The sequence below is a fragment of the Hemiscyllium ocellatum genome, chromosome 30, assembly GCF_020745735.1.
Source record: "Hemiscyllium ocellatum isolate sHemOce1 chromosome 30, sHemOce1.pat.X.cur, whole genome shotgun sequence".
NCBI classification, from domain to species: domain Eukaryota; kingdom Metazoa; phylum Chordata; class Chondrichthyes; order Orectolobiformes; family Hemiscylliidae; genus Hemiscyllium; species Hemiscyllium ocellatum.
Window position 1 is genome coordinate 4,204,096 of NC_083430.1, and position 13,074 is coordinate 4,217,169.

At 50.5% G+C, this 13,074-nt stretch overlaps 1 protein-coding gene across 1 annotated transcript; it reads left to right on the top strand.

The window, feature by feature from the left end:
- The first annotated feature begins 8,923 nt into the window (after positions 1-8,923).
- LOC132829789 (keratin-associated protein 16-1-like) lies at positions 8,924-9,580 on the top strand. Its single transcript, XM_060847153.1, has one exon. The coding sequence runs from the start codon at positions 8,924-8,926 to the stop codon at positions 9,578-9,580; it is 657 nt and encodes a 218-aa protein (XP_060703136.1).
- The last annotated feature ends 3,494 nt before the right edge of the window (positions 9,581-13,074 follow it).

The window sequence follows — 13,074 nt, forward strand, 5'->3', positions numbered from 1 at the left end:
TTGGAATCTCTTCTGGGGCAGAAGTGACCTGTACAAGAAGGGTAGATTGCACCTGAATTGTAAGTAAACGAATATACTGGCAGGGAGATTTGCTAGAGGAGCAAGGCAGGGAAGGCAGGGACAAAGCAGAGAATGAGGTAGGATGTATCAATTAAACAGCATTTATTTCAATACAAGAGGCCTAACAGGGAAGGCAGATGAACTCAGGATGAACTCAGGGCATGGTTAGGAATGTGGGACTGGGATATCATAGCAATTACAGAGACATGGCTCAGGGATGGTCAGGACTGGCAGCTTAATGCTCCAGAATACAGATTGTGTAGGAAGGATAGAAAGGTGGTGGTGGGGTGGGGGGGGGGGGGGGGAGAATGATGGCAAGCGAGGAGGAGATGTGGTGTTTTTGATAAGAGATAACATTATAGCTTAGGGAGGATATTGTTGTGGACAGTCTGATTTGTGGGAGTTGTTCAGTTCGTTTGGCACTTCCTCTCCCCTCTCCCCCCATCTCTCTCTCTCTCTGGGTTACTGGGAAGAATATGAACAGGAAGCAATTAAGAAAGGAACAAAGGGAGTAGAAGGAATAGTTGAACAAGCTAGAGAATGGAAGCAATCAGGAGAATATGTTACAGCAGTGGAATGCTACCTTAAAGTCAAAGAGACAAATAATTTACCTCTGACGGAGAAGTGCTGGATGAAAGCTGCTGAAATGTCTATCAAATTTTTAAATCAGGACTAAACAGTTAAGGTGATTCAGACACTTGGTCCTCAACTGATTGAAATACAGAAATACAGTGCAGCAGCTGAACTGTACCTTAATATGGACCTCATTAAAGATGCCATTGACTGTTTCATAGGAGGGGAAGAATGGAAGAAAGCTAAACGTGTGGCAAAGGAGCTCCATCCCAGATATGAAGACTATGTTGATCAATGCTATAAGGAATATTGGAAAAATCAAGGCAAAGTGGATTCACTGGTTGGAGTGGGTGTGATAGCTACACTTGACATGTATGTTGAATGAGGGCACTGGGAAAAATGCATGGAAACTGCTAATAAGCAGTATTACAAAATTCTCCACAACTATGTGGCTCTATATGTTACGCACCTTATCAAAGAAGGTCATACTGAAAAAGCCTTAAATCTGTTCAACATGGTGCTCTTGCCAATAAACAACGTTTTAACATTTACAAATGGATTATTATGGACATTATAAACATGCCAGATAAAAATACTGCAGACTCATTTAGGACATGGGCTGATCTTCACGATGTACTCTTCAATCTGTGTGATATTCTTAGGAATATATCCAGGGAAGTTATTTGGGTGGAACTGAGAAATAAGAAAGGGATGATCACCTTATTGGGATTGTACCGTAGATGCCTAAATAGTCAGAAGGATATTGAGAAAGAAATTTGTAAGAATTTGTAAGAAATTTGTGTTATCTGTAAGAATAATAGGGTGGTTATGGTAGAGGATTTTAACTTTCCAAACACAGATTGGGACTACCTTGCTTCCCAAGGGTTTAGATGGAGAGGAATTTGTTAAGTGTGTACAAGAAAAATTTCAGATTCGGCATGTGGATGTACCTACTAGAGAAGGTGCAAAACTTGACCTACTGTTAGGAAATAAGGCAGGGCAAGTGACTGAGGTGTCAGTGGGGGAGCACTTTGGGGCCAGCGACCATAATTCTATTGGTTTTAAAATAGTGATGGAAAAGGATAGACTGGATCTAAAAGTAAAAGTTCTAAATTGGAGGAAAGCCAAGTTTGACAGTATTAGGCAAGAACTTTCAAAAGTTGATTAGGGGTGTTTGTTTGCAGGTAAAGGGACGGCTGGAAAGTGGGAAGCCTTCAGAAATGAGGTATCGAGAGTCCACAGACATATTCCTGTTAGGGTGAAAGGGAAGGCTGGTAGGTATAGGGAATGCTGGATGACTAGAGAAATTAAGGGTTTGGTTAAGAAAAAGAAGGAAGCATATGTCAGGTATAGACAGATCGAGTGAATCCTTAGAAGAGTATAAAGGCAGTATGAGTATAGTTAAGACAGAAATCAGACCGGCAAAAAGGGGACATGAGATTTCTTTAGCAAATAGAGTTAAGGAGAATCCAAAGCGTTTTTATAAATGCATTAATGACAAAAGGATAACAAGGAGCGAAAAGGGCCCCTAATAGATCAGCAAGACAGCCGATGTATGGAACTGCAGGAGATGGGAAAGATACTAAATGAGTATTGTACATCAGTGTTTACTGTGGAGAATGACATGAAAGATATAGAATGTGGGGAAATAAATGGTAACATCTTGAAAATGCCCATATTACACTGAAGAAGGTGCTGGATGTCTTAAAATGCTCAAAGGTGGATAAATCCACAGGATCTTATCAGGTATGCTCTAGAACTCTGTGAGAAGCAAGGGAAGTGTTTGCTGGGCCTTTTGCTGAGATATTTGTCTCATTGATAGTCACAGGTGAAGTGTCGGAAGACTGGAGAGTGGCAAATGTGGTGCCAGTGTTTAAGAAAAATAGTAAGGACAAGCCAGGGAACTACAGACTGATGAGCCTGACATCAGTGGTGGGAATGTTGTTGGCGGGAATCCTGAGGGACAGGATTTACATGTACTTGGAAAGGCGAGGACTGATTAGAGATAGTTGACATGGCTTTGTGCGTGGGAAATCATGTCTCACAAACTTGATTGAGGTTTTTGAAGATGTAACAAAGAGGATTGATGAGGGTAGAGTGGTGGACCAGATTCATATGGACTTCAGTAAGACGTTTGACTAGGTTTCTCTTGGGAGACTGATTAGCAATGTTAGATCACATGGAATATAGGGAGAACTAGCCATTTGACTAAAAACTGGCTTGCAGGTAGAAGACAGAGAGTGGTGGTGGAGGCTTGTTTTTCAGACTGGAGGCCTGTGACCAGTGGAGTGCCACAAGGATCGGTACTGGGCCCAATGTTTTTCATCATTTATATAAATGATTTGGATATGAATATAGGAGGTGTAGTTGATAAGTTTGCAAATGAAACCAAAATTGGAGGTGGCATGGACAGTGAAGAAGGTTACTTCAGAGCACAATGGGATCTTGATCAGATGGGCCAATGGGCTGAGAAGTGGCAGATGGAGCTTAATTTAGATAAACGTGAGGTGCTGCATTTTGGAAAGGCAAATCAGGGCAGCAAGTATACACGTAATGGTGAGATCCTCGGGAGTGTTCCTGAACAAACGTTTTGGACATATGCTCTTCTTCAGGAATGAAGACATTACTGCTGAAGGGCTTATGCCTGAAATGTTGACATCCTGCTCCTCGGATGCTGCCCGACCTGCTGTGCTTTTCCAGCACCACACATTTCGACTCTTACTCTCCAGCACTTGCATTCCTCACTTTCTCTCAGTCACTAAACTACATCAACCTTAGGAAACAAACACCATTTTGTGTGTATTTTTGAGCATGGCTGTGGATTGAACCCAAAGAGGAAACTGTATCCTAACACATAGAACATAGAACATAGAACATAGAACAGTACAGCACAGAACAGGCCCTTAGGCCCATGATGTTGTGCCGAGACTTAATCCTAATGTAACATATAGTAACTTAACCTACACACCCCTCAACTCACTGCTATCCATGTGCATATCCAGCAGTCGCTTAAATGTTCCCAATGACTCTGCTTCCACCACCACAGCATTTCATGTATTCACAACTCTCTGCGTAAAGGCATATTCATGCCTCTTTGCCCATATCTGAGATTACACAGTCACCTCCTCACCATTCCCATCCAGTTTACTGCACACACTCTCCTGACGTGTAAGGTGTCGGTCTGCAATGGTACTCCTGTCTCTGAATCACTATTCTGGAGTTTAAGACTGAACTTAGTGTCTTCACATGATTTTAGCAGATAGTGCAGCTCATTGCCTTTGGGAACATTGATGGAGTCTGTTGTCAGGTGACTATGAAGTATCCCACAGCAGATGCATTATTTCAGTGGGGATGATATTTATCCCCAGACTAATACCCAACACTGATGATCTGGTCCCTCCCTGGATTACCTCGTTAAAATTTTGTCGTGTGCAAACTGGTGCCACATTACTTGCAACACAAGAGCAATTATATTCCACAGGTTGATCTCTTAACTGTAAAACATTGAGATGACCTCAGGTTGTGAAAGTAGCTATAATCTATGTGAATAAAATTTGAAGTTATTTAAAACAAAACAAAAAGAACAAAGAACAAAGAACAAAGAAAATTACATCACAGGAACAGGCCCTTCGGCCCTCCAAGCCAGCGCTGATCCAGATCCTCTCTCTAAACCCATCACCTATTTTCTAAGGATCTGTATCCCTCTGCTCCCTTCCCATTCATATATCAGTCTAGATACATTTTAATTGACGTTATTGTGTCTACCTCTACCACCTCCGCTAGCAATACGTTCCAGGCACTCACCACCCTCTGCCATAACATGTGACATAATTTGTCCATTTCCTTTTGTGCCTGTATTGTAGACAAACATAACACTCAATTTGTTAACCCAGAGGGATAATGTTAATCAACACTGCAACCACCAGGAAACTGCTGTTGATGACTCCATGAGATTGTGGTATGATTCTGGTGGTAGTTGTACTAGATATTACAATAAAGATTGACTGAATCATGGAAATGAATTTTTATACACTCATGGGATATGGACGATGCTAACTGTTGTGGTTCTGCTCGCCGAGCTGGAAGTTTTTGCTGCAAACGTTTCGTTCCCTGGCTAGGGAACATCATCAGTGCTGTTGGAGCCTCGTGTGAAGCGCTGCTTTGATGTTTCTTCCGGTATTTATATTATATTTATATTTATATTATATATAAATACCAGAAGAAACATCAAAGCAGCGCTTCACACGAGGCTCCAACAGCACTGATGATGTTCCCTAGCCAGGGAACGAAACGTTTGCAGCAAAAACTTCCAGCTCGGCGAGCAGAACCACAACAACGGATACCAGAGCTACAAATCTTCAATCAGATTTTAAACGATGCTAACTGGCCGGTGTCCATCCCTAGTTGTCCTTGAGGTGGTGTTGGTGAGCTGCCTTTTTGAACTGCTGCAATCCACCTTCTGTTGGTTGACCCACAATGCCTTTAGGGAGGGAATTCCAGGATTTTCACCCAGTGACATTGGAGGAATGGTGATATCTTTCTAAGTCAGGATGGCAAATAGCTTGAAGGGGAAATTGTAGTTGGTGGTCTTCCCCTGTATCTGCTGCCCTTGTCCTTCTAGGTGGAAGTGGTCATGGGTTTGGAAGTGCTGTTGATGAATTTCTGCAGTGCACCTTGTAGACAGTGTACACTGCTGCTATTGAACGTCGGTGGTGGAAGGAGTGGATGTTTGTGACTGTCAAGCTTCCTGAACACTGTTGGAGCTGACCCATCCAGGCAAGCAGGGAGTATTCCATCACAGTCCTGACTTGTGCTGGTCATTTCTATAAACAATTAAACGAATATATTGAAGTGTTATGCTGAAACAGATTTTTCTCCAAACCAGATGTCTCAGGATGTTTCCTATGAAGCTTGGATTTGCAGTGACTGCTCATCAGGCACCCTTGTTGCTGCTGGCTTCAAGTAGTCAAGGTTAGAAGTCACACGATGCCAGGTCAGAGACCAACAGGTTTATTTTAAATCACAAGTCTGACTTCACCTGATGAAAGACCAGCACTCCAAAAGCTTGTGCTTGCAAATAAACCTGTTGGACTATAACCTGGTGTTGTGCAACCCCTGACCTTGTCTACTCCAGTCCAACATTGGCACCTCATCGTCATGGCTTCAAGTCGTATAATTGTTACTCAATAAATCCTGAGCCAGACTTTATAGATGAGGGCCTCCAGGCATAGAGTTTAATGTGACGGCTGTGCATATCAGGAATTTGGTCCTGGAGGTCGAGCTCATTAAATTCCCTGCCAGCAGTGCTTACCTTGAAGCACTTCCTTCAGTGCTTTGACCTGTCTTCCCCAACACATGCTGCTTTCCAACCATGGGAAGAGCAGGGCCCTCAATGTGAATGGGATGGTTTGTGAGGCTACATGTCATGGCCAGACAGAAACACATCAGGGATTTTCACTCAAAGTGGGGTAGTTTTCTTGTGCAAATACATGTGCCTCGAATACAAGTTCATTACGTCTGCATAGAATGCAAGTTCCTTACATGTGCATGTATTGCTGGTTCACTACATTTGTATGCATTGAAAGTTCCTTACAAACGCATGTTCATTTTACCTGTGGGCAGGCAGAAAGCTCTGGTTTCCACTGGACCTTCTGGCAACAATTTCTAGGTCAAGGTTAGAGTGGTGCTGGAAAAGCACAGCAGGTCAGGCAGTATCCGAGGAGCAGGAGAATCAATGTTTCGGGCAAAAGCCTTTCATCAGGAAGCTCTGCTTTTTCAGCACCACTCTAATCTTCACTCTAATCTCCAGCAGCCACTTTCGCCTACCAATTTCTAGGTGCCATTTTTAAAAGGTACCCAGTCAGCACTTCACTTTTGGAACCCAAGAGAATTGGTGGATCTTGCATTCTGACCCCAGGCAGTCCTAAAGATGACAGGGCAGAGGCAGAAGCAAGTGCCCCAATTCAGTGACTGCTCCTTTGAGTTGCTGTTGCAGAGTGTGTGTGAACTCAGGGACATCTGGCTGACTAGGAGTGATTACAAGAGGCCATTTTGCATAATGAAGGCAGCGTGAGTGGAGGTAGCTGAGGGGACAGCACAATCAAACCCGAGTTGAGCCTGAATGCAGTGCTACGGGAGGATGAAGGATCTCTTTCGGTCTTCCAGCATAAGTACCACTGTCTCCTAATTCCTTTATTCTCCTATACCTCTGACCTACTATAGAATCCGTACAGGACTACCACACCCTTAGAGGATAGACATCTCCATCACATGCCTCATTACAAACCAAAACCATCACTCTTCAAGGGCTGCTTTGTGATTTCAGGGCTAACCTTTTATTGTCATTGACTCCAGCCTCAGGTGCTACAGTCACACAGAAAAATTATCCTCTCTAATAGTGCTGATGCTTGGACTATTTGGACTCTCACAATTGAAATTAGAAGAATTCAACAATATCCTCAATCATCAATTCATTAAACCTAGTTACAACACACAACAGCCTAAAGTCAGCAGCAAATACATATTTAAAAGTTATTGACATTTATATGCAAACATATATTTTATCAAGACAATCAATGAACAGGTTCAAAACAGAAATTGATCAGTTTTCAGTAATTAACAACATCAAAGAACATGGCAATAATGCAGAAAAATGGCATAGAGATCAGCCATGATTGAGAATGGTGAGACACACTCAATGGGCTGAAGACCTTATTCCAGGTCCCATTTTCTGTGAACTTGGTTAACCCTCTCACTCTCCTGTCTGTAGACTCACTTTGCCCTCAGTGCCAGCTTCACTCTCTGGGCCTTGGACCTACCAAACTCACTACCAAGGCACCTCCATTCTCCCTCACCCGCTAGCTGCACAATATACTTGACAAACCTTTTTGCTCAAGCTCTTTCCCTGGCCCCACTTCCTGCTGTTCCAATCTCAGACACTGACCTGAAGCTCTCACCCTCAACACTCTAACCCAACCCAGTCCAACTTGTACTGAACTTCAAATGTTTTGTCACTACTCATCCAATCATATGCTTCCTTCTTCCCACGTTTGCTGCTGATAGGCGCATAGTGAGCCTATCAACAGCAAGCACAAGCGAGAGCTAGCCACTGATTGGATAAGCAGCTCATCTGTTTTTGACTGGCCCCAGATACTGGGAGGAATTTTGGCTGATAGGTGGCCCAATGTGGTTACATTTCCACAGCCACTCCCATTCTATCATCTCAAACTCTAGCAGCACCCATCTGAACAGCTCAAATTCCAGCAGCACCCATATGAGCAGCTCAAACTCCAGGAGTGATATGAGATAGCTTTAGCAAATAGAATTAAGGAGAATCCAAAGTGTTTTTACAAATACATTAAGGATAAAAGCGTAACTAGGGAGAGAATAGGGCCCCTAGTAAAGGACAGCAAGGCGGCCTTTGTGTGGAGCTGCAGAAAATGGGGGCGATACTAAACAAGTATTTTGCATCAGTATTTACTGTGGAAAAGGAGATGGAAGTTATAGAAGGGAGGGAAACAGATGGTGACACCTTAAAAAATGTCCATATTACAGAAGAGAAAGTGCTAGATGTCTTGAAACACAAAAAGGTGAATAAATCCCCAGGACCTGATCAGGTGTACCTTAGAACTCTGTGGGAAGCTAGGGAAGTGATTGCGGGACCTCTTGCTGAAATATTTGTATCATCGATAGTCACAGGTGAGGTGCCAGAAGACTGGAGGTTGGCTAACATGGTGCCACTGTTTAAGATTAGATTAGATTACTTACAGTGTGAAAACAGGCCCTTCGGCCCAACAAGTCCACACTGACCTGTCAAAGCGCAACCCACCCATTCCCCTACATTTACCCTTTTACCTAACACTACGTGCAATTTAGCATGGCCAATTCAGTTGACTGGCACATCTTTAGACTGTGGGAGGAAACCAGAGCACCCGGAGGAAACCCACGCAGACACAGGGAGAATGTGCAAACTCTGCACAGTCAGTCGCCTGAGACGGGAATTGAACCCAGGTCTCTGGTTATGTGAGGCAGCAGTGCTAACCACTGTGCCACCGCCACAGAAAGGTGATAAGGACAAGCCAGGGAACTTAGACCAGTGAGCCTGATGTGGGTGGTGGGCAAGTTGTTGGAGGAAATCCTAAGCGACAGGATGTACTTGAATTTGGAAAGGCAAGGACTGATTAGGGATAGTCAGCATGATTTTGTGTGTGAGGTGCTGGTCAGTGGGCTGCTGGGATGTGAGGTGCCGGGCTGTGAGGTGCCGGGCTGTGAGGTGCCGGGCTGTGAGGTGATGGGGTGTGAGGTGCCGGGGTGTGAGGTGCCGGGGTGTGAGGTGCCGAGGTGTGAGCTGCCGGGGTGTGAGCTGCCGGGGTGTGAGGTGCCGGGGTGTGAGGTGCCGGAGTGTGAGGTGCCGGATTGTGAGGTGCCGGGGTGTGAGCTGCTGGAGTGTGAGCTGCTGGAATGTGAGCTGCTGGAATGTGAGCTGCCGGGGTGTGAGGGGCCGGGGTGTGAGCTGCCGGGGTGTGAGCTGCCGGGGTGTGAGGTGCCGGAGTGTGAGGTGCCGGAGTGTGAGGTGCCGGAGTGTGAACTGCTGGAGTGTGAAGTGCTGGAGTGTGAGGTGCCGGGGTGTGAGGTGCCGGGGTGTGAGCTGCTGGGATGGAAGGTGCCGGGGTGTGAGGTGCTGGGGTGTGAGGTGCTGGGGTGTGAGGTGCTGGAGTGTGAACTGCTGGGGTGTGAACTGCTGGGGTGTGATCTGCTGGGGTGTGAGGTGCCGGGCTGTGAGGTGCCGGGCTGTGAGGTGCCGGGCTGCGAGGTGCCCGGGTGTGAGGTGCCCGGGTGTGAGGTGCCGGGGTGTGAGGTGCCGGGGTGTGAGGTGCCAGGGTGTGAGGTACCGGAGTGTGAGGTGCCGGATAGTGTGCTGCTGGAGTGTGAGCTGCTGGATGTGTGAGCTGCTGGGGTGTGAGCTGCTGGGGTGTGAGCTGCTGGAGTGTGAGTTGCTGGGTGTGAGGAGCTGGGGTGTGAGTTGCTGGGGTGAGGTTCTGGGTTTGAGGTGCCGGGGTGTGAGGTGCCGGAGTGTGAGGTGCCGGAGTGTGAACTGCTGGGGTGTGAGGTATTGGGATGTAAGGTGCTGGAGTGTGAACTGCTGGGGTGTGAGGTGCCGCGGTGTGAGGTGCCGGAGTGTGAGGTGCCGGAGTGTGAGGTGCCGGGGTGTGAGGTGCCGGGGTGTGAGGTGCCGGGGTGTGAGGTGCTGGAGTGTGAGCTGCTGGGGTGTGAGCTGCTGGGGTGTGAGGTGCTGGAGTGAGAGGTGCTGGGGAGTGAGCTGCTGGAGTGTGAGGTGCTGGGGTGTGAGCTGCTGGAGTGTGAGGTGCTGGGGTGTGAGGTGCTGGAAAGTGAGCTGCTGGAATGTGAGGTGCCGGGGTGTGAGGTGCCGGAGTGTGAACTACTGGGGTGTGAGCTGCTGGGGTGTGAGCTGCGGGGTGTGAGGTGCCGGGGTGTGAGGTGCCGGGGTGTGAGGTGCGGGGTGTGAGGTGCCGGGGTGTGAGGTGCCGGGGTGTGAGGTGCTGGAGTGTGAACTACTGGGGTGTGAGCTGCCAGAGTGTGAGGTGCCGGAGTGTGAACTACTGGGGTGTGAGCTGCTGGGGTGTGAGGCGCTGGAGTGTGAGGCGCTGGGATGTGAGGCGCTGGGATGTGAGGCGCTGGGGTGTGAGGCGCTGGGGTGTGAGGCGCTGGGGTGTGAGGCGCTGGGGTGTGAGGCGCTGGGGTGTGAGCTGCTGGAGTGTGAGGTGCTGGGGTGTGAGGTGCTGGAGTGAGAGGTGCTGGGATGTAAGGTGCTGGAGTGTGAGGTGCTGGGATGTGAGGTGCTGGGATGTGAGGCGCTGGAGTGTGAGGCGCTGGAGTGTGAGGCGCTGGAGTGTGAGGCGCTGGGGTGTGAGGCGCCGGGGTGTGAGGCGCCGGGGTGTGAGGCGCCGGGGTGTGAGGCGCCGGGGTGTGAGGCGCCGGGGTGTGAGGCGCCGGGGTGTGAGGTGCCGGAGTGCGAGGTGCTGGAAAGTGAGGTTCTGGGTTTGAGGTGCCGGGGTGTGAGGTGCCGGACTATGAGCTGCTGAAGTGTGAGGTGCTGGAGTGTGAGGTGCTGGAGTGTGAGGTGCTGGAGTGTGAGGTGCTGGGGTGTGAGGTGCTGGGGTGTGAGCTGCTGGAGTGTGAGGTGCCGGAGTGAGAGGTGCTGGGGTGTGAGGTGCTGGGGTGTGAGGTGCTGGGGTGTGAGGCGCTGGGGTGTGAGGCGCTGGGGTGTGAGGCGCTGGGGTGTGAGGCGCTGGGGTGTGAGGCGCTGGGGTGTGAGGCGCTGGGGTGTGAGCTTCTGGTGTGTGAGCTGCTGGAGTGTGAGGTGCTGGGGTGTGCGCTGCTGGGGTGTGAGGTGCTGGGGTGTGAGGCGCCAGGGTGTGAGGCGCCGGTGTGTGAGCTGCTGGAGTGTGAGGTTCTGGGTTTGAGGTGCCGGTGTGTGAGGTGCCGGGGTGTGAGGTGCCGGACTATGAGCTGCTGAAGTGTGAGGTGCCGATGTGTGAGGTGCCGATGTGTGAGCTGCTGGAGTGTGAGGTGTTGGAGTGTGAGGTACTGGTGTGTGATCTGCTGGGGTGTGATCTGCTGGGGGTGTGCGGTGCTGGGATGTGAGGTGCTGGGATGTGAGGTGCTGGGGTGCGAGGTGCTGGAGTGTGAGGTGCTGGAGTGTGAGGTGCTGGGTGTGAGGTGCTGGGGTGTGAGGTTCTGGGATGTGAGGTTCTGGAGTGTGAGCTGCTGGAGTGTGAGCTGCTGGGGTGCGAGCTGCTGGGGTGCGAGGTGCCGGGGTGCGAGGTGCCGGGGTGCGAGGTGCCGGAGTGCGAGGTGCTGGAAAGTGAGGTTCTGGGTTTGAGGTGCCGGGGTGTGAGGTGCCGGACTATGAGCTGCTGAAGTGTGAGGTGCTGGAGTGTGAGGTGCTGGAGTGTGAGGTGCTGGAGTGTGAGGTGCTGGGGTGTGAGGTGCTGGGGTGTGAGCTGCTGGAGTGTGAGGTGTTGGAGTGTGAGGTACTGGTGTGTGATCTGCTGGTGTGTGATCTGCTGGGGTGTGCGGTGCTGGGGTGTGAGGTGCTGGAGTGTGAGGTGCTGGGGTGTGAGGTGCTGGGGTGTGAGGTGCTGGAGTGTGAGCTGCTGGGGTGTGAGGTGCCGGGGTGTGAGGTGCCGGAGTGAGAGGTGCTGGGATGGAAGGTGCTGGAGTGTGAGGTGCTGGAGTGTGAGCTGCTAGGATGTGAGGTGCTGGAGTGTGAGCTGCTGGGGTGTGAGCTGCTGGGGTGTGAGGTGCTGGGGTGTGAGCTGCTGGGGTGTAAGGTGCCGGGGTGTGAGGTGCCGGGGTGTGAGCAGCTGGGGTGTGAGGTGCTGGAGTGAGAGGTGCTGGGATGTAAGGTGCTGGAGTGTGAGGTGCTAGGATGTGAGGTGCTGGGGTGTGAGGTGCTGGGGTGTGAGGTGCTGGGGTGTGAGGTGCTGGGGTGTGAGGTGCTGGGGTGTGAGCTGCTGGAGTGTGAGGTGCTGGGGTGTGAGGTGCTGGGGTGTGAGGTGCTGGGATGTGAGGCGCTGGAGTGTGAGGCGCTGGGATGTGAGGCGCTGGGATGTGAGGCGCTTGGGGTGTGAGGCGCTGGGGTGTGAGGCGCTGGGGTGTGAGGCGCTGGGGTGTGAGGCGCTGGGGTGTGAGCTGCTGGAGTGTGAGGTGCTGGGGTGTGAGGTGCTGGAGTGAGAGGTGCTGGGATGTAAGGTGCTGGAGTGTGAGGTGCTAGGATGTGAGGTGCTGGGATGTGAGGCGCTGGAGTGTGAGGCGCTGGGGTGTGAGGCGCCGGGGTGTGAGGCGCCGGGGTGTGAGGTGCCGGGGTGTGAGGCGCCGGGGTGTGAGGTGCCGGGGTGTGAGGTGCCGGGGTGTGAGGTGCCGGAGTGAGAGGTGCTGGGATGTGAGGTGCTGGGATGTGAGGTGCTGGGGTGTGAGGTGCTGGGGTGTGAGGTGCTGGGGTGTGAGGCGCTGGGGTGTGAGGCGCTGGGGTGTGAGGCGCTGGGGTGTGAGGCGCTGGAGTGTGAGCTGCTGGAGTGTGAGGTGCTGGGGTGTGCGCTGCTGGGGTGTGAGGTGCTGGGGTGTGAGGCGCCAGGGTGTGAGGCGCCGGTGTGTGAGCTGCTGGAGTGTGAGGTTCTGGGTTTGAGGTGCCGGTGTGTGAGGTGCCGGGGTGTGAGGTGCCGGACTATGAGCTGCTGAAGTGTGAGGTGCCGATGTGTGAGGTGCCGATGTGTGAGGTGCCGATGTGTGAGGTGCTGGGGTGTGAGCTGCTGGAGTGTGAGGTGTTGGAGTGTGAGGTACTGGTGTGTGATCTGCTGGGGTGTGATCTGCTGGGGTGTGCGGTGCTGGGATGTGAGGTGCTGGGATGTGAGGTGCTGG

Coding starts and splice junctions, on each gene's coding strand:
- LOC132829789 (XM_060847153.1), top strand. CDS start 8,924: ATGGGGTGTGAGGTGCCGGGGTGTGAGGTGCCGGGGTGTGAGGTGCCG.